Raw genomic sequence first — 27,131 nt, forward strand, 5'->3', positions numbered from 1 at the left:
AGAGAGCATCATGAAGACCAAGGAACACACCAGGCAAGTCCGTAATACTGTTGTGGAGAAGTTTAAAGCTGGATTTGGATACAAAAAGATTTCCCAAGCTTTAAACATCCCAAGGAGCACTGTGCAAGCGATCATTTTGAAATGGAAGGAGTATCAGACCACTGCCAATCTACCAAGACCTGGCCGTCCCTCTAAACTTTTAGCTCAGACAAGGAGAAGACTGATCAGAGATGCAGCCAAGAGGCCCATGATCACTCTGGATGAACTGCAGAGAACTACAGCTGAGGTGGGAGAGTCTGTCCATAGGACAACAATCAGTCGTACACTGCACAAATCTGGCCTTTATGGAAGAGTGGCAAGAAGAAAGCCATTTCTCAAAGATATCCATAAAAAGTCTCGTCTAAAGTTTGCCACAAGCCACCTGGGAGACACACCAAACATGTGGAAGAAGGTGCTCTGGTCAGATGAAACCAAAATCGAACTTTGCCCACAATGCAAAACGATATGTTTGGCATAAAAGCAACACAGCTCATCACCCTCAACACACCATCCCCACTGTCAAACATGGTGGTGGCAGCATCATGGTTTGGGCCTGCTTTTCTTCAGCAGGGACAGGGAAGATGGTTAAAATTGAGGGGAAGATGGATGCAGCCAAATACAGGACCATTCTGGATGAAAACCTGTTGGAGTCTGCAAAAGACCTGAAACTGGGATGGAGATTTATCTTCCAACAAGACAATGATCCCAAACATACAGCAAAATCTACAAAGGAATGGTTCACAAATAAACGTATCCAGGTGTTAGAATGGCCAAGTCAAAGTCCAGACCTGAATACAATCGAGAATCTGTGGAAAGAGCTGAAAACTGCTGTTCACAAACGCTCTCCATCCAACCTCACTGAGCTCGAGCTGTTTTGCAAGGAAGAATGGGCAAGAATTTCAGTCTCTCAGTGTGCAAAACTGATAGAGACATACCCCAAGCGACTTGCAGCTGTAATCGCAGCAAAAGGTGGCTCTACAAAGTATTAACGCAAGGGGGCCGAATAATTTCGCACGCCCTACTTTTCATTTTTTTTATTAGTTAAAAAAGTTTCAAATATCTAATAGATTTCGTTCCACTTCACAATTGTGTCCCACTTGTTGGTGATTCTTCACAAAAAATAAAATTTTATATCTTTATGTTTGAAGCCTGAAATGTGGCAAAAGGTTGAAAAGTTCAAGGGGACCGAATACTTTCACAAGGCACTGTATTTACACAGCAACTCCTAACTGTCATTGACAGTCAGAAATTGCTGGCAGCTACAAGGTAGGTAGGCAGAAAAACCAGTAGGTACACATGTCCTTTATATTTCATTGAAGTTTTTTCTTTTTTTTACACTGCAACAATGAGGTCTAACCAACAACACCTTTGTGCCTTGGATTGCAGATCGTAAACCTCTGTTTTCTTCTTATGCAAAGCTGTTCTAGTTCATTTTGCCCAAATCATTTTCTTTAACTTTACTGCAGTTTATTACATTACAAGTAGTAAATGGAGAATATAATTGTACTGGATAAACAATGAAACTGGTTGTGTGAAATGTGCTGTCTTTTTTTTTTTTCAGGACCTAAATAAACGTCTGTCACTTCCGGCTGACATAAGGATACCAGATGGGTATTTGGAGAAGCTGCAGATAAATAGCCCACCCTTTGATCAACCTATGAGCAGGCGATCACGGAGAGCATCACTGGTAAGCTCTGGGAAACCTAGCAGTGCACATTGTGCTTTTATTATGTTTTTATTTTCTGCTTATTCTCACTTTCATTTCGTTGAGGCATATTGCTTTAAAAGCATTACCAGTCAACTGTAATGCTGCATAATAATTTAAAGCGTAGTGAAAAAAATATTAAAAGGACCATTAAGAAAGCGCAGAGCGACTCGTGCATGCGCAGTAGGAAACAGGATGCATGGGCCGACATCACAAGCTCCCTGGACAGGTAAGTGTGCTTATATTAAAAGTCAGCAGCTGTAGCTGCTGACTTATAATATAAGCACACTTACCTGTCCAGGGAGGCCGTGATGTCGACCCAGCCATCCTGTTTCCTACTGCGTATGCACGAGTCGCGCTGCGCTTTCTTAATGGTCCTGCTATCTCCTGAGACCTGTGTGTCTCCTAGAAGGTGTGGGCATTCATAGATTGCCGCACAATGATGTGGAAATCGTACATGTAATTGGGAGCGGATACCTGGTTTGACGGCGAACAAACAGAGCTTCCACTTTTTGGTGGAACTCCGCTTTAAAGCATTTATAAACAGCCTTTGGCTCCTAAATAGAGCAATCCTTTCCCTTTTGGGCTAGGTTCACATCTGTGCGGGTGGTTCCTGCTGTGGGTCTGCACCTGTTCCCACAGCCACCTGCACAGAAAAGCATGCTGGATGCATACAAGCGCCAGTAATTGTAATGGCATGCTCCTCGCACTAGAAATCGCACCCAAACTGGGAACCGCATAGCACTTGCAGTTCCTGTGTGGGCTGCGATTCCAGAAATGGTGCAGGGATGTTTTCACTGTCTTTCGGGAGGCATGGCGCGCCATTCAAATGAATAGGATGCCCTGCTCGCACAAAACACATCTCGCTGCAGTAATGTGAACCTAGCATTACCCTACTGTTTACATTTATTCCACAAATAAGTGTTTTTTTCTTTAAATATTGTAAAATATTATTTCAATAAAGTTCATCCCCATTACATAGGGGATGGTGGGATTGGTAGTCTACGAAAGAAACACAATCTTATTCCTGCTTCCAGTTTGTCTCGTAGGAAGTGATAAGGACACTGCATTTTTAGCAAGAGCAACAGGTATTTTTTTACTTGCTAAAAAAAAAAGATCCTAGCTTTAAAAATAAAACAAATGCATTTAAGGATTTTTGAGCTGCAATATACTACATTTTTGGTGTTGAGTTTATTTCTACTTGAACTGCATTAAATCTGCTGTCGCGTGCTACTGTACCAGTCCCCACTGCGGAGTTCATTCATCTCAACGTTGCCAAAATTGTGCGGACAGGCAGGCAAGAAACTTTACTTCAGAAGAGACATATGGGGAGATTTATTAAACCGGAGCACTCAGAATCTGGTGCAGCTGTGCATGGTAGCCAATCAGCTTCTAAAGTCAGCGTGTTCAATTAAGCTTTGACAATAAAACCTAGAAGCTGATTGGTTTCTATGCAGAGTTGCACTTGTGCGCTCTCCAGTTAAAGTAAATAATCCCTATAGTATGTCACTGCTGCATTAAAATTTATGCCTGTTGTTTTTTTTTTTTTTTTTTAAGTTCCACTTTAACAATTGCAAATATGAGTTTAGATGTAGTGGTGTGTGTGTATATATATTTGTATTTAATATTTTTTTTTGCTGTGCTAAGGTATTTTTTTTTTTTTCATTTTGTTTCCTTACTACAGTCTGAAATTGGTTTTGGAAAGATGGAAACTTACGTCAAACTGGAGAAGCTTGGAGAGGTTTGCAGCTTTTATTTTATTTACCTTCAGAAGAGGTCGATGTTCAGTATGGTTATTATCAGGTCAAAGTGATTTTTTTTTTTTTTTCCCCCTCCCATGTTCAATAAGCAATTGCCTCCCTAAGTTGCTGAGTCATTGCTGAATGTGGAAATGAATAGGTAAATAAAGCAGGTCTGAGCTTGTGAGTTTAGGCTAATCATTTACTGTATATCGGCCACCATATGTTATGTATTTTAATGTTTTTTTTGGCACAACAGGCACAGATTGTGAGTCAAGTGCCATGTTGCTGGGACTCTCCTCTATGGCCACCAGCCATAGTAGTTTGATCAGCCCTGCTGATACATGCTCACTAAAAATATACTATACATTACCTTTAAGAGAATGAACTTTAGAATCCAATCTACATTTCAGGACCATTTTACATAGGAAAACCACAGGTAAAATCTAAACCTCGGTTTTCCATGGCTTAATAAAAACTGTCCTCATGGTTTATGGTTTAGACAGCGGTAGAGCATTTAATCTTTAGCTGTGCAATTAACTATTACATCACAAGTGTTATTTTTATAACCCTCTTGCATATACAGTATCTCACAAAAGTGAGTACGTCCCTCCCATGTTTGTAAATATTTTATTATATCTTTTCATATGACAACACTAAAGAAATAACAATTAACAGTGTAAATTTGCTGTCCCCTCAAAATATCTCAACACAGCCATTAATGTCTAAACCACTGGCAACAACAATTTAGTACACCCCTAAGTGAAAATGTCCAAATTTGGCCCAATTAGTAATTTTCCCTCCCCTGTGTCATGTGACTCGTTATTGTTACAAGGTCTCAAGTGTGAAAGGGAAGCAGGTATGTTCAATTTGGTATCATCGTTCTCACTCTCTCATACTGGTCACTGGAAGTTCAACATGGCACTCCATGGCAAAGAACTCTCTGAGGATCTGAAAAAAAAAGAATTGTTGCTCTACATAAAGATGGCCTAAGCTATAAGAAGCTCGGCAAGACCCTGAACTTGAGCTGCAGCATGGTGGCCAAGGCCATACAGCGGTTTAACAGGACAGGTTCCACTCAGAACAGGCCTCGCTATGGTCAATCAAAGAATTTGAGTGCACGTGCTCAGCGCCAGAGATTGTCTTTGTGAAATGTATGAGTGCTGCCAGCATTGCTGCAGAGTTGGGGGGGGGGGTGTCAGCCTGTCAGTGCTCAGACCATACACCACACACTACATCAAATTGATCTGCATGGCTGTCATCCCAGCAGGAAGCATCTTCTAAAGATGATGAACCAGAAAGCCTGCAAAAACAGTTTGCTGAAAACAAGCAGACTAACGACATGGATCACTGGAACCATGTCCTGTGGTCCAATGAGACCAAAATAAACATTTGGTTCAGTGTCAAACATGTGTGGCGGCAACCAGGTGAAGAGTACAAAGACAAGTGTGTCTTGCCTACAGTCAATCATGGTGGTGGGAGTGTCATGATCTGGGGCTGCATGAGTGCTGCCGGTGTCCTATCACATAATGTCCTTCATCAGATAGTGTCCGCTGTGTATTGTGCATGGGCAGTACACAGGACAATCACATTCGGAAAATAGCTGAAGATGAACGGCGCCTGCACCGTGAGTCCAGGTTCTAGCCCCACCATCCAAGTGGACATAGAGTTAGAATAAAAAGAGCTGAGTGCAGCGAGGCCGTGCCCGAAGCGTGGCGAGCGAAGCAAGCCCGCGAGGGGCCCTCTAATATGTGCAGCCTTATGTCCACTTGGATGGTGGGGCTTGCACCTCGACTCACGGCACAGGTGCCGTTCATCTTCAGAGATTTTCCAAATCTCCTTCTGCTCCGTACTGTGCAAGCGATGCGCCTGCGCAGTACGGGGCGGACACTTCTAGATGGCCGAACGTTATATGTCAGAACACCGGCACTGGGGAGCTACAGTTCATTGAGGGAACCATGAATGCCAACATGTACTGTGATATACTGAAGCAGAGCATGATCCCCTCCCTTCAGAGACTGAGCCGCAGGGCAGTATTCCAACATAACATAACCCCAAACACACCTCCAAGACTAGCACTGCCTTGCAAAAAAAAAGTGAGGGTAAAGGTGATGGACTGGCCAAGCATGTCTCCAGGTCTAAACCCTATTGAGTATCTGTGGGGCATCCTCAAACGGAAGGTGGAGGAGCGCAAGGTCTCTAACATCCACCAGTTCCGTGATGTCATCATGGAGAAGTGGAAGAGGACTCCAGTGGCAACCTGTGAAGCTCTGATTAACTCCAGGTTAAGGCAGTGCTGGGAAATAAAGGTGGCCCCACAAAATATTGACACTTTAGCCCCAATTTGGACATTTTCACTTAGGGGTGTACTCACTTTTGTTACCAATGGTTTAGACATTAATGGCTGTGTGTTGAGTTATTTTGAGGGGACAGCAAATTTACACTGTTATACAAGCTGTACACTCGCTAAGTTACTTTGTAGCGAAGTGTCATTTCTTCAGTGTTGTCACATGAAAAGATATAATAAAATATTTACAAAAATGTGAGGGGTGTACTCACTTTTGTGAGATACTGTATTATGGTATGGAAAAAGTGGGAAAGTGATCCAAAATCTATTCCCTTACGTTCCCCACATTCTATGTAATAGACCATTGCTTTTTGTTCACATTGGGTTCATAATGCATATTGGAGCATGCGTTTGCATGTGGCTGCCTTGTATGGTGACTGCATATAACTTGTGTTTATAGAAAACTGTCATCCCTTTTCTGGCATCCTTTTTGCTTCTTTTTCTGCCATGTTTCCTTGCTGCTACATGTTTTTTTTCCCCGCTCAACATCTATTTGATGTATTTGGCGCTATGCTTTTTCTTATGACAGGTTAAATGTGTTGCTCAATGCATTGCCTCATTTTCTTGTAAGGATAACTTAAAGTGAAAAAAGGAAAGCTTTTTGTTGTAAAATAAAAAAACATATTATACTTCTGTCCTCTGTGCAAGGGTTTTGCACAAAGTGACCCGTCCTCCTTTTGTGGGTCCCCCCCCCCCCCCCCCCCCGCGGCGCTCCTGGCCTCTCCTCTTTATCGAGTGCCCCCACAGAGAGACACTTTCCATGGAGGCACTCGGGCTTCCGTGTCCTTCTGCTGCATCCATTGACACAGACAGCAGGACTTGGCCCCTTCCCCAGCTCCCGTGTCACTGGATTTAATTGACAGCTGCTATCAATCTATTCAATGAGGACCCAAAACAGAGGCTGGAGCCACTGTCCTTGACACCGCCGCTGGAATAATCGGGCTCAGGTAAGAAAAAGGGGGGGAGCTGTAGCACAAAAGGTTTTTCACCTTAATGCATAGAATGCATTAAGGTGAAAAAAATTTGAGGGTTTACAACCCCTTTAAGTGGTATTTAGTCCAAAAACAAAAATGGAATATATTGCAGCCTATCAATCCTTAGATGTGGTGGCTGCATTTGTTTCCTTTTTGGGCTTTCTTGGTGATCCTGCTAGTAACAATTTCTGTGTTGGGGTTCATGCATGTGCAGGACTGTGTGATCACACGCTTTCCTGCTCCTGCAACAAAAACACACTGCTGTTAGCAGACACGCAGGAGTGGCATTAACTCTCAATGGCACCCCCATGCATTGGAAACCACAGCGTGCAGTTTGCCAATACCTGCAATTTTGGAAAAGGTCCATTTACCTGCTTTTTCCAAAGGTACAGCAGCCCAATTGAATGTGGCCACAGGGAAACCACAATATTGTGAACCTAGCCTTATGTTGTCTGCATTATGGATGATGTATTTAAGCAGGCGTCTTTGGAGAGCAGCATTTTCATTCTGGGAAGAGGATGGTGTTAAGCTGTGAGCACACTATATTTGTTTTTTTTCCAACTAGCGGCCTGCGGGTTAATTGCCTGCGGGTCGAATGCGGCACTCTGTGATCACCAAGTCGATGAGACTCGGCTGATCAGAGTAAGGCGTCAATCCCGGCCCCTTACCACATGATCAGCTGTCAGCCAATGACACTGATCACGTGATGTAAACAGAAGATCTGTAATCTGTATTTTTTTTTTCTTCCTCCATGATGTCAGCGTGAGGGAGAAAAAAAAGCAGATCACCGGCTTCTGTCAGAGGTACATCGGTCCCTCACACAGAGGCACGACTTCATTTTCTGTGTCCACCAGTGCTACTTACCAGTGCCACCTATCATTACCCCACAGTGCCACCCATCAATGCCCATCAGTGTCTCATAGGTGCCACCCTTCAGTGCCGCCTCATCTGTGTTTATCAGTGCCCATCAGTGTAACCTCATGAGCATACATCAGTGAAGAGAAAAATTACCTGTTTCCAAAATGTTATAGCAAACTATGAAACCGTTTTTTTTTGTTTTTGTTTTTTTTTTCTCCAAAATCTTCAGTCCTTTTTCATTTTATTTAGCAAAAAATAAAAAACCTAGCAGTGATTAAATACCACCAAAAGAAATCTCTATTTTTGTGAAAAAAATGCTAAAAAATTCATTTGTTTACAATGTAGCATGACCGCGCAATTGTCATTCAAAGAGTGACAGAGCTAAAAGCTGAAAATTGGTCTGGGCAGGAAGGGACTTTAAGTTCCCAGTAAGCAAGTGGTTAAATGGACTGGACTAACAAATTGTACCCGAATGGCAGCAACTGTATAAGCAGTTACAGCATCAGTTTTATTTATTTTTTCCTTTTTAGTATAAAGGTTTTACATAAACGAATAAAAGCAAACTGTTGTAAGCACCCCTGTCAGTGTTAACATGGTTTGTCTCGAGTCTTTTAAGGGCCAGTTCACACTAGCTCACACACTAATCCAAAGTGGTTTAGTGTGCAGGCAGCTATTTTAATCTTCAGAGCCATTCTGCAGGGGGTGGTGTGGTGCAGTTTTTTTTTTTGTTTGTTTTTTTTTTTCAAACTTTATAAGTGTACTAAGTAACACTTCATTCATGTCACTGGGAAAATGAAGGGCCATCTAGAGGGGTGTGATATTATGCAAACATGTAGCATAATATCGCACACACATTCTGGAACGCAGATGAACACCACCTTCTGGTGTGAACATGACACCAAAAACGATTGTGTTCTGTGTCATTGCAATTACCTTCATAATCTATTAGAAAAAATGAATGTAGCTGCACATGGTGTGAATGGACCCTAATTGGACAGCTTAGTCTGTTAAAGTTGAGAAGTAACAGACTTACTGGCTGAATCACCTGGTAAAAATACATTGAGAAAAAGCCTTAAAGTGATTGTAAAGTTTTAGTTTTTTTTTAAAATAACAAACATGTTATACTTACCGGCTCTGTGCAAGGGTTTCCTCGCTTTCAGAGGTCCCCCAGCGCACCTGGCTCCTCCTCCTCATCGAGTGCCCCCCCGGAGAGCCGCATTTCATGGTGGCACTCGTGCGGGCATGCTTTTGAGTTCTGCCGCTGCGTCCCTTGACGCAGACAGCAGGACTGGCCCTGTCCCCGGCTCCCCGGTGTCACTAGATTTGATTGACAGTAGTGGAAGCCAATGGCTCCTACTGCTATTAATCTATTCAACGAGGACCCGAGACAGCGGCTGGAGCTGCTAAGCTTTTGCTTGTTGCTGGAATGATCGGATTCAGGTAAGAAAAAGGGGGGTTCTGGGGGGCCCAATACAGAAGGTTTTTCACCATAATGCAAAGAATTCATTATGGTGAAAAACCATGAGAACTAATGCAGCCACCCCATCTAAGCCCCTGTACACACGGTCGGAGATTTCCACAACCAAATCCGTCGGATTTTGCCTGTCGGATTTAGTCTGACGGATTGTGTCCAAAACTGTTGCATACACACTGTCGGACAAAGTTGGCAAAAAATCAGATCTTTCAGAACATGATGACATAATTTTGTTACGATGGGACTACATTCAGGCTAGTAGCCAAAACTTTGATGTAGGAATTTGATCTGAGCATGCGTGGCACTTGGTCCGATCAAAATTCTCTACACATGATCGGAATATATCCGACCGGCCCAGTTGGTCGGGAAATATTTCCAACATGTTGGAAAATTGGGTCCGACGGATATTCCGACGGAATCAGTCCGATGCATACCACACACAGTTGGATTATCCGATGACGCGGTCCGATAGGACACATTCCGACGGATTCTCCGACCGTGTGTACAAGGGCTAAGAATTGCAGAGCTGCAATTTAATCTTTTTTTTTAAATACCGCTGTAATGTGCCCCAACCAAAACATTTTTTTTACAGCTTTTGGGCAGGCTGAAGAAGGTTAGAACCTCTGTAATGTTTTTGCTGCTATCTGAGGTTCTATTAGGTGGATTTACCCTCTCTTCCTGATATTTCCAAAAGCAAAGCAGAAATAATCTTTAATAGATTATGGAAAGGCTGGAACCCCTGTAAAATAACGTATGTCTCTGCTGCAGATGTTCACTCTCTGTGTAGTAAACCATTGTCAGCAGGCCAGGAAGTGAGGGGAAAATATCTCTAACATAGCCTCAGGTTGCAAAATATACTGTACAATTCAGGAGTTTTACTCCTTCCCCACTCTAGTGCAAAAGTGACATCCACTAAAAGTGGTTCCCAGAAACATTCCAGAGCGTGAATGATTGCAGTTATGAGTTGTATACAGGAAAGTAATATTTTAGTTCTACTTAAATAACTGTGTGTTCATTTCGGTTTGCTTATATGTGTGTGTTTTTTTTCCAGGGCACTTATGCCACAGTATTTAAAGGAAGAAGTAAACTGACTGAGAACCTTGTAGCATTGAAAGAAATCCGTTTGGAACATGAAGAAGGAGCCCCTTGTACAGCCATTAGAGAAGGTAATGCTCTTACACTGGTGTAGGATTGCGGTAATCATAGCTAATGGATCTTCACAGTGACTGCATTAGCCATTCTCAAAGCTGCAGTGTAGTTGTTGTGCATCAGATGTACCAACAGTTGTGTAGTGTGATGACCTGTCTAAGCAATCCATTCAATATACAATCAGGTTGACCCTTTAAGCCTGGTGCACACTAGTATCTTTTTTGTTCAACCCAGCGGGCTGTTTTAGCCACTCAGATGTGTAGTGTGATGATCTGTCTAAAGCTGACTACACAATGTATAATTTGTATACAATTGTCTTGTACAACTTTCCTTTTAGATTTACCAAACCATAAAATATGAGGTCAAACCCATACACTTTAAAATTGAATCAGGCAGGCCCTTGCACTATATAGTTGAATGTAAATCTAAAGGAAATTGAACAACAGAAATTGTATGTGTATCCAGCTTAAAGAGGAAGTAAACCCTGATGGGTTTACTTCCTCTTTTTTTCCCTGCAAAGGTAAAGCATAATGGACTACTATGCATCGCATAGTAGCTCATTATGTGTCACTTACCTGACACAGGAGCCAGCGAAGTCGCCGCTGATCCCTGTAGTCCGCCGCGTCCATCTTGCTGGTGGCGTCTCGCAGCTCCGACCAATGACAGCGGCGAAGCCGCGATGACGTCACTCCCGCGCATGCGCACGGGAGTCGCGCCTCGCAGCTCCGCCGCTGTCATACGGCGAGGCCGCGATGACGTCACTCCCGTGCATGCGCACGGGAGTCGACAAATTTGGCAAATCCATTCTTGGACTTGCCGCATTTAGTGCGCATGCGCGCCGCTGTCTACGGCGCATGCGCCGTAGACAGCGGTGCCCATTTTCGGGCAAATATCTCCTAAACCATATAGGTTTAGGAGATATTACTTGGACCTACAGGTAAGCCTTAATCTAGGCTTACCTGTAGGTCAAAGTTGTTTGGAAGGGTTTACTTCCATTTTAAGCAATCTATTCAATGTATATACATTTGGGTTGACCCTTAAAGAGGAAGTAAACTCTCCCACTCTGATGCTGCTTTTCATTTAGTCCATTATAATAAGTAATTATCAAACTATAGCCACTGTAATCCAGCCCAAATCACATATTACTTACTGTTTAAAGAAACTTTAAAAAAACTTGTTTCCAGGGGTTAAAGAGGAAGTAAACCCTGATGGGTTTACTTCCTCTTTTTTTCCCTGCAAAGGTAAAGCATAATGGACTACTATGCATCGCATAGTAGCTCATTATGTGTCACTTACCTGACACATGAGCCAGCGAAGTCGCCGCTGTCCCCTGTAGTCCGCCGCATCCATGTTGCTGGTGGCGTCTCGCAGCTCCGACGAATCACAGCGGCGCAGCCGCGATGACGTCACTCCCGCGCATGCGCACGGGAGTCGCGTCTCGCAGCTCCGCCGCTGCCATACGACGAAGCCGCGATGACGTCACTCCCGCGCATGCGCACGGGAGTCGACAAATTAGGCAAATCCATTCTTGTATTTGCCGCATTTAGTGCGGCTGCGCGCCGCTGTCTACGGCGCATGCGCCGTAGACAGCGGTGCCCATTTTCGGGCAAATATCTCCTAAACCATATAGGTTTAGGAGATATTGCTTGGACCTACAGGTAAGCCTTAATCTAGGCTTACCTATAGGTCCAAGTTGTTTGGAAGGGTTTACTTCCTCTTTAAGCAGTGCCATCTTAAGTATTGTTTTCTGAGTCCACAGTAGAGTGTATTTCTGCCCTTACATTGAGCACTTCCTGTACTGTTAATCAAGCCTCCTTCTCAAGCCAATGTTTCTATGGCAACCCTGCTTCTCTGTTCATAGCTGACTTGTTTTATTTCATTGTATTTACTTGTGCCAGCTATCTAGAGTTTGCCTGTGTGAGTTCTATCAGCTTCAGCTGATAAGAATGCAGTAATGCTGTCCCATGCCCTGCTTTACACTGCATGTGATGTCACATGGTCCCATGTTGTGTAGGAGGAAACTCTGAGTGATAATGCAGCTTCCTGGGATATCAGTGGTGTGCCATAGAAAGTCCTGATAACCGATTGATAAGCGCATAGAGAGTGTGCCGTAGATCAGGGGAGATCTGGGCATGCTCAGTGACGTCATTCTAAAGATCAAAAAGGATTACAACAATACTAAGCAAGTAAGGAGATATCTACAAGCAGTGTTCATTAGGGTTTTTTTTATGCTGATTTACATGGGACAAAGTTGTGGGGGAGGGTTTACAACCACTTTAAGCCTGGTACACACTAGTAGTTATTTTTTTTTGTGATTCGTTCAATGCAGCAGACTGAATGAAAAACTGAAGAGCTCAGGAGGTGCTGCTGTATTTAACCATCTACCCATGTTAGTACAGCGATCTCCCCTATTGAACTATTAGGTTGTGACAGGAGGGCGACCCCCTCCACTAAAACACATTGGTCAGGGCTGTCAGCCACTGGGAGCACTGATTGGGTTCCAATCGGCAGACCTTTTTTGGTTATGCCCCTTCGACAGGGTCGGACCGGCTGCCCTACACACGATATTCCCTGCTATGTGTACTACCCATTACACTACATAGTTGTTGGTAAATATAATTTTGTCTAAGCATATATTTTTATTGAATTTTACAAATGTTTAAATTAAAAGAAAATCATATCTTTAAGAAATGGATTTCACGGTACACTGATCAATCAATAAACATTTTATTTGAAAAGACAGTGCTTTCCTGTCAGATTCAGTAAAATCATTATTTTTCTTTGTTGTGTTGAACAATCATTTTTGTGAGCATGATTGTTATAAACTAGCACTTTAATACTTACTTGACTGGTTGTCATTGTGTATGTGGCAAATGTAATGCTAATGTTATACCCTTAAAGATTGATGGGCACCAGAGGGAGCATATATAAAATACAATAATTGCAGGTGTAGGCAGGATGCGTTTTGTGTTGTTAAAAGTTTTTACCATGTAATTATGCCTTGCTGTATGTGTGATTTGAAAAGGTGCCCGCTTTGAATATATAGAAACGATTAAAAGGCTTGTGTGAAGTCCTGGGGCTGGTAGTTTCATAGTAAAAGGCTACCCCGCACTATCCCATACAGTGAGAAAACTCACCAACGTTAACATACACAGGCAGTTTATTGCCCCGTCACGAAAAGCGTGTCCTAGGTTCGTTCAAATCTTTTGTACCATTCTGAACATTATACTTGAAGCGCCCCTTTAAAAATTTAAATTCAGCAGCTACACATACTGTAGCTGCAGACTTTTAACATTAGGACGCTTACCTGTCCTGGAGTCCAGCGATGTTGGCACCACAACTGATGTTTTTTCATCAGCTTTTAAGTGCTGCCACCACCATTGCCAGTAAGACCCCATGTACACTGGGGTGCTTTGCAGGCGATACAGCGCTAAAAATAGTGCCTGCAAAGTGCCCTGAAAGAGCCACTCCTTTCACTCCAGTGTGAAAGCTAGAGGGCTTTCACACTGGAGCGGTGTACTGGTAGGACTGTAAAAAAAAAAGTCCTGTTAGCAGCATCTTTGGAGCGCTCCTCCACCGCTCCTGCCCACTGAAATCAATGGGGCAGCGCTTCTATACCGATGGCAAAGCGCTGCTGCAACAAGGCTTTGCGGGTGGGTTTAACCCTTCTTCGGCCACTAGTGGGGGGGGCTAAAGGCACCCCGCTAGTGGCCGAATATCCCCACAAATACAATGGTAAAATGGCAACGGTTTACCGCCAACGGACCCACCTCCCCAGTGTGAAATAGGCTCTTTGGCTTCACGACCCGCTCGCACTGCGCTCTGTCACTCGCCCGGCACAAGAGGAGGGGGACCGAGCTGCTGACATATTTCGCCACAGCCCGGTCTCCCAGGAGTGAGCACAGGGTACCTGTCAAAGACAGGTATCTGCTTCCCCCTCCCCCCAGAAGGTACCAAATGTGGCACTGGGGGGGGGGGGATCAGATAAGCGTAAGTTCCACTTCAAATAATAATAATAAATATCTGCTGAGCCCAAAATGACTTAATTTTTACCAACTGAAAACTGTTTAATGTCTGATCCTCTGCATGTTGTAGACTCCAACAGTTCTTGTTTCTTGTTTCAACTTTTTACTGCATAAGCCTACATCTTAAACGTAAACCTAATATCAGCTTGTAAAAGAAAGGAGAAATAAAAGTACAGTTTCCTGGCTTTAGTGTGCTGGAAATTAGTTCTAGTGCAAGGGTCTCCCAACTATGGCCCACAGCCCAAATATGATCCCATCAGAGGGCTGGAAAAAATGTTTTCCAGCCCTCTGATGGAAGAGGGGACTGATGAGGAGCCTCATGTAAGGGTTGACTCTGATGGGGAGTCTCTCCTGTAAGGACAACTGTAAGGGGGACTTTGATGGGGACTCTCTTGGGATTAGGTTTATTTGGAATTTTTGCTTTGAAATTTTATTTTTATTTTTAAATCATATAATGCTGATTACAAACAACTCCAAGCAAAACATTCATTTTAATTTGATTGGGAAATTTATAAAACTATTTTTTTTGTTTTTGTTTTACCCCAACCTGCAAATATTTGTATAATTTATGATGTGGCCCCCATACTTAAAAGTTTTAGGGGGGCCCTGTTCTGCAGAGACAGAAAAAGGCATGTTAGAAAGGCAAACTTAGCTTAGTCGGTCTCTCGCAACACTGGCTGTCAATACAGTCACATTATCTGTAGGTTTTCATGCAATGTCGGCTTTACCTGTTGGTAGCCCCAGCATTTCAGCACCTGTTTCCCCACCATCAAAAGATATTATCTTATAGAATTTATATAGCACCAACAGTTTAGATTCCTACTGTATTGTACAATTACAATACAATAGGAATCAGAGAGCCCTGCTTGTTAGAGCTTACAACCTAAGAGGGAAACTACCAGGAACAAAATACAATCTTTTTAGCCCCCAAGGATGCAGTCTGCATAACATACATTGCAGATGTGTTTTTTCTCTTGTTTTAATATGTAGTCCCTTTCCTTACCCAACCTTATTTAAAAATGTCCTTTTAAATTCAGTTAAAATATTCTTTTGAAATTGTTTCTACACCCTTTATTATCAGCTATATGAAAAGGCAGATTTATCTATCTTTATTTTTCTGCTTATTTCTCAGAAAACTCAGCTCTACCAAAGCTATATCAGAGATTTTATTTATGGTTCAATAGAAGTGTGACCGTGAAATGTTGCACTGAAATGTCATAAAGATTTTTTTTTTCTCCTCTTGCAGTTTCGTTATTAAAGGACCTGAAGCATGCAAACATTGTCACATTACATGACATCGTTCACACGGAAAAATCATTGACACTTGTTTTTGAATATCTGGTATGTACTCTATTTACAGCTGTGCAGTATTAAAGTAAAGAGCTATGAATTTGTATTTGCCATCATGTACTAATCTGAAGTCTCTGCCATCTTATAGTTAGATAATTAAAGTTATTAACCTACCGTACTTTAACAGAATCCTCAGATTGTCTCTGTACTATAATAAGTGTGTAATGTAAAAGATCTGCCGATCTGTACCTATATAAACTTGATTCCTGGCGCTCAGCTGATTCCTCGGCTCTCTTCTCTCTTGGCTCACAGTTCCAGTGGGCGGGACCAAGCACTCCCACTGACGTCAGCCTGGGAGGAGGGGAAGAGAGGTGAGAGAGAGCTAATGTGAACACTGACAGTCAGCAGAGCCCTGGGAGCTGTGCTCATATAGGTACAGATCGTTAATTTGTTACATTGCACAGGCACAGGGATACTTATTGTAATGATACAGAGGGGATTACAGCACCTAGCTGCAGATATGATAGCAGCGGGGGGGGGGGGGGAGAGCCATTGGTACGAGCAGCAGACAGAAGTGGGGAGGGGTTATGAGAACAGAGGAAACACAGGAGAGCAGGCAGCATATGATGAAGCAGGTCTTATGCCCAATAGCGGCCGCAACCCACAAGCATCCAAAAGACATTAAAACAGGCATTTTTGGTTTGAGATTAAATGGCATTATATCCAAGTGCCATATTTGAGAAAGATACCATAATAGGTTGGAAGGAGCTTATGGGCTGCAGTGGTCTTCAACAAAATGAGGACCATCATTTTGCTGAAGACCACAACAGCAGTGGCGTACCAAGGGGGGTGTAAGGGGGGGGGGGTGAGTGTCCGCCCCGGGTGACACACATTGGCGGGGTTTCAGGCACTGCCCAGGGACCCCAGGTGGATGTGGGGCCTCTGCACTTTCCCTGTCATTGCAGCTTTGTAAATAGTTGATATGATCAGCAAAGAGACCAGCGGTGTGGGGGAGGCTGTCTATAACTCCCCCCATCATCTCATCAAGTTAGGCTGTCCCTCTGGGATGTTCATTATCTCCCGAGGCAGCCAGAGGTGGTGGGCGAGGTCAGGGTGTGGCTGCCTCCTACAGACTCCTCCCCTTAGGCTGACCACCTCCCGCAGCTAAAGAGGAGGGGAGACTACAGCAGCCCGGGAATCTTCTGACATGCTGTAAGTGACTGAACAATGCACATTGTCACTACATGCAGTCCTAACCTGTCTCTATATATCACCTCACCCTGACCTGGCACTGTATTCCACCCTGGCAGTATATACACCACCCTAACATGGCACTATATACCTGACACTATATCCCCACCTAACTTGGCTTTATATACCGCCCTGACCTGGCACTATATACCACCCTGACCTGGCAAATGGCCCATGAATAGAATGTGCAGGTGACGCGTGATAGGGGGAGTAGAGCATCCAGCTGATGAAGTTTGTTTCCACTGTAGCACATACAGTATTTAATGTGTGCATGGATATAGTTGATGAAACATAACTTCATCTTTGGGTCAGTGTAAGTGAGCCTAATGTGATCCTTGATTCTTATTCTTGACCAACTGTATAGTCCCCTCCTGGCTTCCTCAAGTACCCCTCACCTCTGCTTACATCCAACTCCACTGCCTAAATGCAGGTAATGCACGGTGCAAATCTCTTTCCTGCAACCACTGGTTCCAGGAAGAAATTTGAGATGGTGTTGACAGGGGAATCAGCAATTGTCTACTCCCTGTGCGTGGCGGGGGCGGGGAGAGTGCTCCCCGCGCGAGAGAAGACAGTGATTAGCGATATCGGCTATAGCAATATAATCGAAAGTGAGTCCAACAGGCTTGTTGTACCCAAGTTGATCAATCAACTTGGTTAATTTAGCCTGCCCATTAACGATTCAAATTTCGGACGATTCAGCAGAAGGGGATTCGAACCATGTATGGCCGGCCTTAATGCCAATGCTGTCATCCCTCCCTCGTTGGCTGCCTCATCCCATCCATGCAGTCTTTTTCTGCCCATCGGAACCAAAATAGTTCTTAAACATTATTTGTAATATCCCCAGCCTTGCCTTTTCTGAAATGGGCATGCTTTTGCTAGTAATTAATAAAAGAAAATGGTGTGAAGGATCTTTTACTAGACATGTTAATTGTTCAATAAGAACCCTTTTACACCAGCTGTGCATGTTCCGATCAGCAGGAGATCTGTTAACAGATCCTCTACTACTGAATTGGAACCAAAAAGTATGGATGTAACATTTGTGAGATCTGTGCATGTTCAGTTTTGCCCTCTTGGAACTTATCGGGCACATGTTAGGTCAATGGGCAGGCGGATGCAAACCAGATGTGTATCCATTTACATCTGACTGCCTCAGATCTAATATGTTTAGGCCTAAAAAAAATAAATAAAAAAACAAACATTTTTATTTTTATATATTTTTTTGCCGTCTTCAATACTTGTGTCCTTGACCTGAAACAAAGCAAGAGAATGTCACCAGCACACCACAAAACTCCAGAACAGGTCCAAAGCTTTATTCAGCGCCCACATCATTAAAGCAGAAGCAACGTTTCGGAGCTTTGCAGGGCCCCTTCATCAGGCAGGGGTCCTGCGAGGCTCCGAAACATTGCTTCTGTTATAATGATGTGATCACTGGAAAAAAAGCTTTGGACCTGTTCTGGAGATTTGTGGTGTGCTGGTGACTTTCTCACTTTGATTACCTTCGGTTCCAGCCGGTGGTTGCCGCAGCGCCCGTTTAGACTGTCCGCTACTTTTCAGGAATGTGTGCTTTGGGAATAGTGTGTTGGAATCTTGACCTTAAACAAGCACTTCAAAAGGAGAGATCTACAGTGTGGCAGCTTCCATTTTCCCCAGTAGAATCTTTAAACAAATCCAAAGTCTAAATTCACAGTACAGAAATCTTAAATTGTGAAAAATATAAAAAGAAAAGCATTCCCTGCCACAAGTTGCCTAGATCTTCCAGATGCATCTTGGGAGATTAATTAGTTCAGGCTTCCTTCTCCTAATCTTTCCAGGCCATATTTTTTCTGTTAGTAGGATCCCTGGTATTATATATGAAAATTTTCATCAAAGGAAAGCACGCTGGGTTGAAGCAAGCAAAAAAATCAGTGACAATAATGACATTTATGTTATGGTGACTTCCATATGTTGCATACAGTATTCATTTCCATGTGTATTGAAAGTCTTTGTTAGTGACAGCAAAGAGACACATTTTACAGCCAAAGTTTGTTATAGGTGTCTACTGTAGCATAAAATGTAAACATTTATTTGAATCTCCTTTTACAATGGATATTTATTTTTAAATTAATGGCTCTTCATCCAGTAGCAGCCTGTACTTGAATGGTTGGTTTAACGTTCAGCATGCTCCTTTAGTTACTGCACAAAGAGTACACATGAACTCCATAGTGTGAGCATCTCTCTTACTACTTGTCCTTGCAAGTCTGGAGGAAGCCTGGCTACATATTTGTACAGGGGAGGTTCAATTCCCACCTCCCCCATTCCTTAGTCAAAAGTTAAAATATAGGCATCTGTAAACTGATCCTGGCAGTGAAAAAGGTAACTATAACTTGAAGCTTTAAATGTCCAGGTGTGAAAACTTTTCATTTAAATATTTTTCCCAATCGCCACAAAAGATATAAATCTACTTTGTGCTCCCCAAAGGCCTTTGCAAAGTCAGTTATCGCCTTGTAAAGGTAGCAGTGACATCACTGTACTGCAGAGTCTGTACAGAGCATTAGGAGGGGCCCAGCACCTCCACCCACTACAGGAGGGGGCAGATACAAGACCAAGACAATTTGAGAGAACAGCAGTGACTGGTCTTTTTCCAAAGTCCAGCTTAAGGCAGCCTTTCTCAACCTATTCAACGCAGAGGAATCCATGAAATAACTTTACAGTATTGTGGAACACCTCTTAAAAAGTACGATATCTACATCTCATACATTAGTGTGATGGTCAGTGCAAAAATGCTCCTTAGAATTGTGGACAGTACCTCCTTACAGATAAAAAGATCAAACGGTGTCAGTGGGAATCTAAATTGCTCAAGGAACCCTGGTTAAGAAACCCTGGTTTAAGGGAGCATTACATAGTAACACAGGAGCAAAATATAAATCTGAAGTACGTATACAAGTCTTTCATTCCAATGAATGACTACATGTTTATGTATGTAAACACAGCTGTGTGTATGGGCTCATTGATTACTATATAGCGCTGCATTTATATGCATACAAAATATATCCTGTGTGTATCTAAACGCATTGGTTTTCTACCCTTGTAAATGAGCCCATAAAGAACAGTGTATAGTAGTAGAGCTAGCAGAGGCGGCTCTAGGCTTTGTGAGGCCTTAGGCAAAACCTAGACATGAGCCCCCACTCACACCTATAATGGGAAAAAAATAATTCAAGCGATAAAAAAATGAACTGTATAAATTACATATATTAAGGGCTTTAAAGTGCTGGTGTCGGCGCTCTCTAGCTCGGTGCTGGTGTCGGCGCTCTCTAGCTCGGTGCTGGTGTCAGGGGTTGCCAGAGGTGGGCACACTGGAACGCTGGCACAGGACTGAGCTGTCCTTACTGTTAGTGACATATGATCAGGAGGAAGGGAGTGGAGGGGATAGGACAGGGAGTGGATATGAAGACCAGTCTCTGGCTGTGGCTAAGGGGTGCTGCAGTAACACGGATGGGGGGGGCTGGCGTTGTCTCATGTTGGTGGTCGCTGGCTGCAGAAGGGGGTTGTGGCATGGTAGCTGTGCCTCTCCCTGCAGCTGGAGCCCCAGTCCCCCCCCACTCCCCGCACTGGTTGACAGCCCCAGAGAGGGGCGGCCTGGACACCTCTTCGCTCCTACCTTCCATTGCTCCATGCAGTGATCGTGAGGCCTTCTCCGTGGTACCTTCCTCCTCCCCTCCTCGCCATTGCATGCCAGATGCCTCCTTGATGTGTGCGGGGACCGCTCCGCTGAGCACTCCAGTGGTGGGGGGGGTGACAGCTGGGGAGGGTACAATCTGTGTCTCCAGAGCAGTGTGAGTTGTGCTCCGGATGCTGGAATCTCCTCCCCCGGACAACCCAGCGATGGCCCAGCCTCCTCCCCAAGACACAGCCACACTCTGTCCCCTCTCTCCACTGCCTGCCCGTGGTGGAGCTCACAGGCAATATTAACCCGCTGCTGGCCGGAGCTTAACGCTGCAGCGGCATTGTTGTCAGCAGAGGCGGCTCTTCAATTAGGTGGTTGCGAGGCCCCTGTAAGTGCGAGGACTTTGGCGACCGACTCTTTTTCCCCAATCAGAGAGCCTAGGATGTTCTCCCCTTTCTAAACAAAGTACATTCTAAAACATTTCTGAACAGTAAGAAGCAGTTTAATCATTCAACTTTTTTTTTGTCTTTTAGGACAAAGATTTGAAGCAATATATGGACGACTGTGGAAATATAATGAGTATACACAATGTAAAGGTAAAATACTCTTGACAAATACTAAATTAGCGGACTTGGGAAAATCAAATCATGGTGTTATTGAAAGGAAAAAAAGCAGTTGGGAAGGTTTCTGTGCTTTGTTTACATCTACAAACTTAGCAGACTTGGGCCTCATGCACACTGGACATTTTTTACAGCTGCTTCTAGGGGTGTCAAGCATTTTTTTTTTTTTCCTGTCTCTAAACGCCCTTCCATGTTGGCTTATGTGTTCATGCACACAAAGGCTTTTAGCAGTGTTTAGTGGAAGGCGCTTTTAGAGCCAGGAATAAATCCCACTGCCAGTGTGTCCAGGAGCAGTAGAGTTAGGACAGAAAAAAAACGAATGACGCTGCTAAACGTGCATAAAATTATTTATTCTGGTCAATGAAATGAATTAACGCCAAAGTGCTTGAAGCCTGTACAAGCTTGTAAAAGCTTTAGACACTCTTGCTGCAAGCATCAGGCATTTTCTGCAAAATGGCTGCTGGCTTCTAGGAGTCAAAACGTCATGCATGCATGAGGCCTTATATAGGAACCACCAAAATGTCATATTCTGGGCATTCCCATGTTCGAGTGATGTTACACGTGTGTTTGCTTTGTTGCACCAATAGATCTATGTTGGAAATGTGCTAGCTTTTCTTTTCAGTCATAGTCTAGCACATGCATGGTACCATACCTTTTATAATAACAGTTATGTATTTTATTGTTTTTCTTTTAGATATTTTTGTATCAAATTTTAAGGGGATTAGCTTACTGTCACAAAAGAAAAGTCCTTCATCGAGACTTAAAGCCACAGAACCTACTTATCAATGAGAAAGGGGAACTGAAGTTGGCTGATTTTGGTATGTTGAATCATTAAAGCTTTTAGTGCTAATTATATGTTTGCTGATAATATGGAGTAAGATGCTATTATGCAGCACTAGTCTTTTTATCTGAGTTTGGACTGACCTATTTTTAATGCCCCATACACACTATCAGATTTTCTGCTGATTTTTTTTTCCTTCAGATTTACCAAAACCATATAATATGAGGTAAAACCTTAGGAGTTTCAGTTTCTATGCAAACAGGCAGGCCCTTCTCTACATGGTTTTGGTAAATCTGAAGGAAAAAATCAGCAGAAAATCTGATAGTGTGTATGGGGCTTAAAGAGGGATTCCACCAAAAAAAAAAATATTAAAAGCCAGCAGCTATAAATACTACAGCTGCTGACTTTTAATAAATGGACACTCACCTGTCCCGGGTTCCAGCGATCGCTCGGCCCTCGGCTGCTGTCGCCACCATTCTAGGTGAGGGAATCAGGAAGTGAAGCGAATCGGCTTCACTTCCCGGTTCCCTACTGCGCATGCGCGAGCCGCGCTGCGCAATAGGAAATCTCCGCGCTGTCACTGGGACCCGTGTGTGTCCCAGCAGACAGCGCGGCAGGGCAGGAAATGGCGTAGACTCCCACGGGAGTCTATGCCCGGAAGTGGGTGAAAATACCTGTCTTTGACAGGTATCTCCACCCCCCTCCCCCCTGAAAGGTGTCAATTGTGACACCGGAGGGGGGGAGGGATCCGATCAGCGGAGGTTCCACTTTAGGGTGGAATCCCGCTTTAAGTCTTCTATAGTTGATTGAACATTTTATAAAAGTAAAAAGAAGTCTGGAGACGGAAAATATTTCATCTAATAATTATTGGGGATATCGCATGGGTGCTCTTAGCAGTCTTCTCCTTATCTTGAAAGAATAAGTTCCAATGATTTGGCATTTATCTTGTGTATATTATTATCTTTAACATGAAGCTCAAACATTAGAGAACATGATACTATACACCATTTTGCTGCCCATAGATGAATGAAAACTTGGGCTGTTCAGCAGGGACCTGGCAAAATTTGATCCACCCATGAACATTCCTTTTCGACTAACTTACATCGTCTGGGGGACTGTTGGAAAATGTTTCTTGATCAGTTGGCAGCAGCCGCTGATCACAGTGTATTCTGACAGTGGAGGAGTCCCGCTGTCAGAATGCAGCTGCACAGCAGGGACGATTCCTTCATCCACCTCGTGTGGGATATGAAATCCATTTATTTTGTTTTTTATTCTATGGCCTCAGCGAGAGTGTAAAACACGACTGCTATAACTAGAGGTCAAGTCTTTGAAGGATAAGGGAGGAGAACTTTCTGTAAAACAGTGGATGTACTCTGTACTGCTCAATTTAGATGCTAGTAGCTGAAAACTAAAGATAAATATAACAGCTGATGACTGATATCTGGGACAGGTTTACAGATTGTTGGTATGTATTACAGTTCCGTCTAGAAGTGAGGCACATTCCTCAAATACGCTATTCTAATTTTTTTTGTTAACCCCTTTGATATAAATGATGACAAAAGGCTGAGGGCAGAATATCCTAGTTTGTCATGTTTGTGAGCGATATGTGTAAACATGAGATTTTTGGATTTGTACTCACTTTTGTTGCCAGTGGTTTAGACATTAATGGCTGTGTGTTGAGTTATTTTGAGGGGACAGCAAATTTACACTGTTATACAAGCTGTACACTCACTAATTTACATTGTAGCAAAGTGTAATTTCTTCAATGTTGTCACATGAAAAGATAGAATAAAATATTTACAAAAATGTGTGTATATACAAGTCACCTGACCCTTTATTCAGTTTGCATTTCTTGTATTCTGGAAACCACTGAGTGCAGCTGGCCAAATGTCTTTATTATCAGAGTATTTGGTTATATACAAATTTTAAAACTGGCATATTATCAGGGTGAGCATAACATGAAAGTTGAAAGACCTGTTTTGGCATTCCCAGTGTTACCCCAGTAACTTCACTGCTTTATTTTGTACTGGTTTGTGGGGTACTCTGGCATGGTTCTGGTGGAGGTGAAAAGTTGTATACAGTCACATTTTTCTGACTAAGCACTTTAGTATGTTTTCTATCTTGGACTTGATATGTTTCCTTTTGTAAAAGGGGGTGCATGCGATTTCTAATATTGCATGCAACCACAAAGTTCCTCACTGAATAGCACTGAGGGATATAAGTCTATGCGGCCACACATTTGTACTCATAAGGCTGATGGCTGGTATGTTTTGTCCCACAAAGATGGACGACAACAAAGTTGACGTAAACGCATACAAATGTATTGTTCAAGCAATAATCATAAAAGAGAAAAAAAAAACCAGACTGGTCTATGTTAATGTCAGTAACAAAATTGACATTGCCCCAAAGTGGTATAGCAAAAAAGGACCGGATCCACATACCATGTAGCAAGCAGATACTGCAGATGAGAAGGGAGAAATAATCAGATGCTGTTAGGGTACTGCTGTGGAATGCCCAATTTTACACCGATCCTGAAGTCCAGAGATACCGGTATCGATACTGTCAGCGCAACCTGGGTGACATCCGCTTTGCAGCAAAACCACAAACCTGCTAATCAACCCAGGGCTGGAGGCAGACACAGGCTTGGTGTCTATGGCCGGGGCATTCAGCAGGGTATGACACCCAGAGCTACGATTGTTGTTGAATCCATGTCCTGAGGATGGGCCATGTCCTGAGGATGGGCCAGACCCAAAATGCGTCATCATGATGACAGCCTTGTGAGAACTGCCCCACGGAACAGATGCCATCCCTTGGTTAAACATAACATAGTGGATTCAGCAACCATCATAGCTCCTGATGTCATATCCAGCACATCTGAAAGCCCCGGCCACAGACACCCAGCCTGTGCCTTCTCCCTCCAGCCCTGGGTTGATGAATGGGCTCGTGGCTTCACTGCACAGCTGACAATGGTTGCGCTGACAGTACATCCAGCTGCCAATACTGGTATCTCTTGACTCCAGAATCAGTGTAAAATCAGCTGTTCTACAGCATTAACCTAACAGCATCTGGTTATTTCACTATCAAGGGGACTGAATGCCTCTGCCCGGGGATGATTTTCTCCCTTCTCCTCTCCGGCATCTGCTTGTTACATGGCATGTGGATCCAGCCTTTTTTGCTACACCACTTTGCAGCAATGGCAATTCTGTTACTGACATTAACACAGACCAGTCTGATTTCTCTTTTATGATTATTGCTTGACCAATACGTTTTTATGTGTTTACATCAACTTCTTTTTAGTCATCCATCTTTGTGGGACTACACATACCAGCCATCAGCCTTATGGTTACAAATGTGTGGCTGCATAGACTTATATCGCTCAGCGCTATTCAGTGACGAACTTTGCAGTTGTATTCAAACGTTTGGGCACTCTATTGGTGCTCAAGTTTTTCCTCTCAGCTGCGAGGGGTTTTAGTTTTGGTTTTAGGTTTTAGCACCTGAATATATATATATATATATATATATATATATATATATATATATATATATATATATATATATATATATATAATATTGTATGGGTGTATCCAACTATGCATGATTCACTATACCCATGCTTATTATTTCTCACAACAAATAAGTACAAAAAGAAGCTTACCACATTTCCTTTTATTTTACATGGAGGTATATGTGTTTACCTGTGCAAAATATTTAAGAGGTTTGTTTTTTACTTGTTTGTATAGTGCGTGTGTATATTCTCACAAAATTGTTGTTACCTTTTGGCCCATTTTCAAGAGCAACGTGTTTTGTAACTCAAATCTAGTGATGTATCCGTGGTGAGAAAGGCAGATTTTTGCAAGGTTGAGTGAAAATGAAATGGCTGCTTGCTTTGTGTTTACTATTTATACCTTGGTTTAAAGCAGGGCCTTTATTTTGCTTTTCCTGCTCCAAGTCCAACCATTATCTGAACATCTGTAGACACAGCGATGCTTAAGATGCTCTTTTTCATGCGTGCAGCAGTCTAATCTATGATTCAGTAAGCGCTTCCGTAGCATCTCGTGTTTGGGCAAGTTTTATTTTAATGTACATCGATGCTGGAGGGTGGTTACTGTCTAAACAATGAGGATGAAATGGACTGTGATCGTAGATATTATCACAGTTGATTGACTCTGACATAGATAATTTTAAATTGCTGACAAAAAGCTACAGTTATGTAACACTAATGACAGTTGTTGAAGATGATTTGCTGAAATGAAGCGTGGGCAATCCTCCGTTGTCCTTTACACCCAGAATAGTAAATGAAATGAGAAAAGAGTTGAAAATCAGAGATGGGGATGTACAACAAGGATTAAGTCCATCTGCCAGAGATGGGAGAGATTTATTATGTTTATGCCGTTCATTCCTCTTGGATTTTTAAAAAATATTAAATGAACATTGAAGTCTTGTGTTTCATTTGCAGCTCCACTTTGGTAGATACCTAGAATTCGGGAAGTCGATTGGATATCTGATTGTTTTCTGTGATTTTTGAATGTTTAGTGCCCAGAAATACTATTTTAGTGAGCATAAAGAAATCTCTAATTGTTTTCTATCCTGATGCAGTGCAAGGAGTGTCAACCATAGCTTGCATGTATTGCCTGTTGTACTGATAGCTGCTACCAAAAAGAACTAGACCTAGTCTACCTGATCTGGGTTTGCAGATGTGACACACCAGGGTTGATGTACTAAAACTGGAGAGTGCAAAATCTGGTGCAGTTGGCTTCTAAATTCAGCTTTTTTAATCAAGCTTTGACAAAAAAAAAAAAACCTGGAAGCTGATTGGACTCTGTGCAGAGCTGCACCAGCCTTTGTACTGACAGGAAGTGCAGAGATGGTGCTGGAGTATGTACTAGGCTGTAATTTGATTACGAGTTACCTATGCCAGAGTCGTCTCCTCCCCCCCACCCCCCCCCCCCCCCAAATCAGGATCCACTTTAGAATCCCCCTTACATCAATGTCCCAATCAGAGTGCCACCTTAGATCAATTGCCCCCATCTGACTGGACTGGCTGATGGATCAGTGAATGCACTCTGAGACCTGGTGGAGGGGGAGCAAATAAGATCGGGGGGGGGACACCCCCTAGATCTAGTCAGCATCCTAGCTCCCCCAGAGTCATTCCAGCCACTGCAGCGTATTTTGCATGGACAGTGAGCAAACCATGGTACAGTCACATGACATTCTCTTACAGGAACCATGGGGTGAC

At 43.1% G+C, this 27,131-nt stretch overlaps 1 protein-coding gene across 3 annotated transcripts in view; it reads left to right on the forward strand.

Annotated features, from left to right (window-relative positions):
- The window catches only part of CDK17 (cyclin dependent kinase 17), a 239,520-nt gene that overhangs the window by 182,177 nt on the left and 30,212 nt on the right, over positions 1-27,131 (forward strand). For all 3 annotated transcript variants that reach the window (XM_077472064.1, XM_077472063.1, XM_077472065.1), the window contains 6 exons: positions 1,601-1,726; positions 3,429-3,485; positions 10,188-10,302; positions 15,557-15,651; positions 21,028-21,090; positions 21,809-21,932. In XM_077472064.1, coding sequence (XP_077328190.1) covers positions 1,601-1,726; positions 3,429-3,485; positions 10,188-10,302; positions 15,557-15,651; positions 21,028-21,090; positions 21,809-21,932 — 580 coding nt within the window. The remainder of the gene's footprint in view (positions 1-1,600; positions 1,727-3,428; positions 3,486-10,187; positions 10,303-15,556; positions 15,652-21,027; positions 21,091-21,808; positions 21,933-27,131) is intronic.

The sequence above is a fragment of the Lithobates pipiens genome, unplaced genomic scaffold (assembly GCF_037356315.1).
Source record: "Lithobates pipiens isolate NorthernLeopardFrog02 unplaced genomic scaffold, aLitPip1_a1.2 Scaffold_8, whole genome shotgun sequence".
Taxonomy (NCBI): domain Eukaryota; kingdom Metazoa; phylum Chordata; class Amphibia; order Anura; family Ranidae; genus Lithobates; species Lithobates pipiens.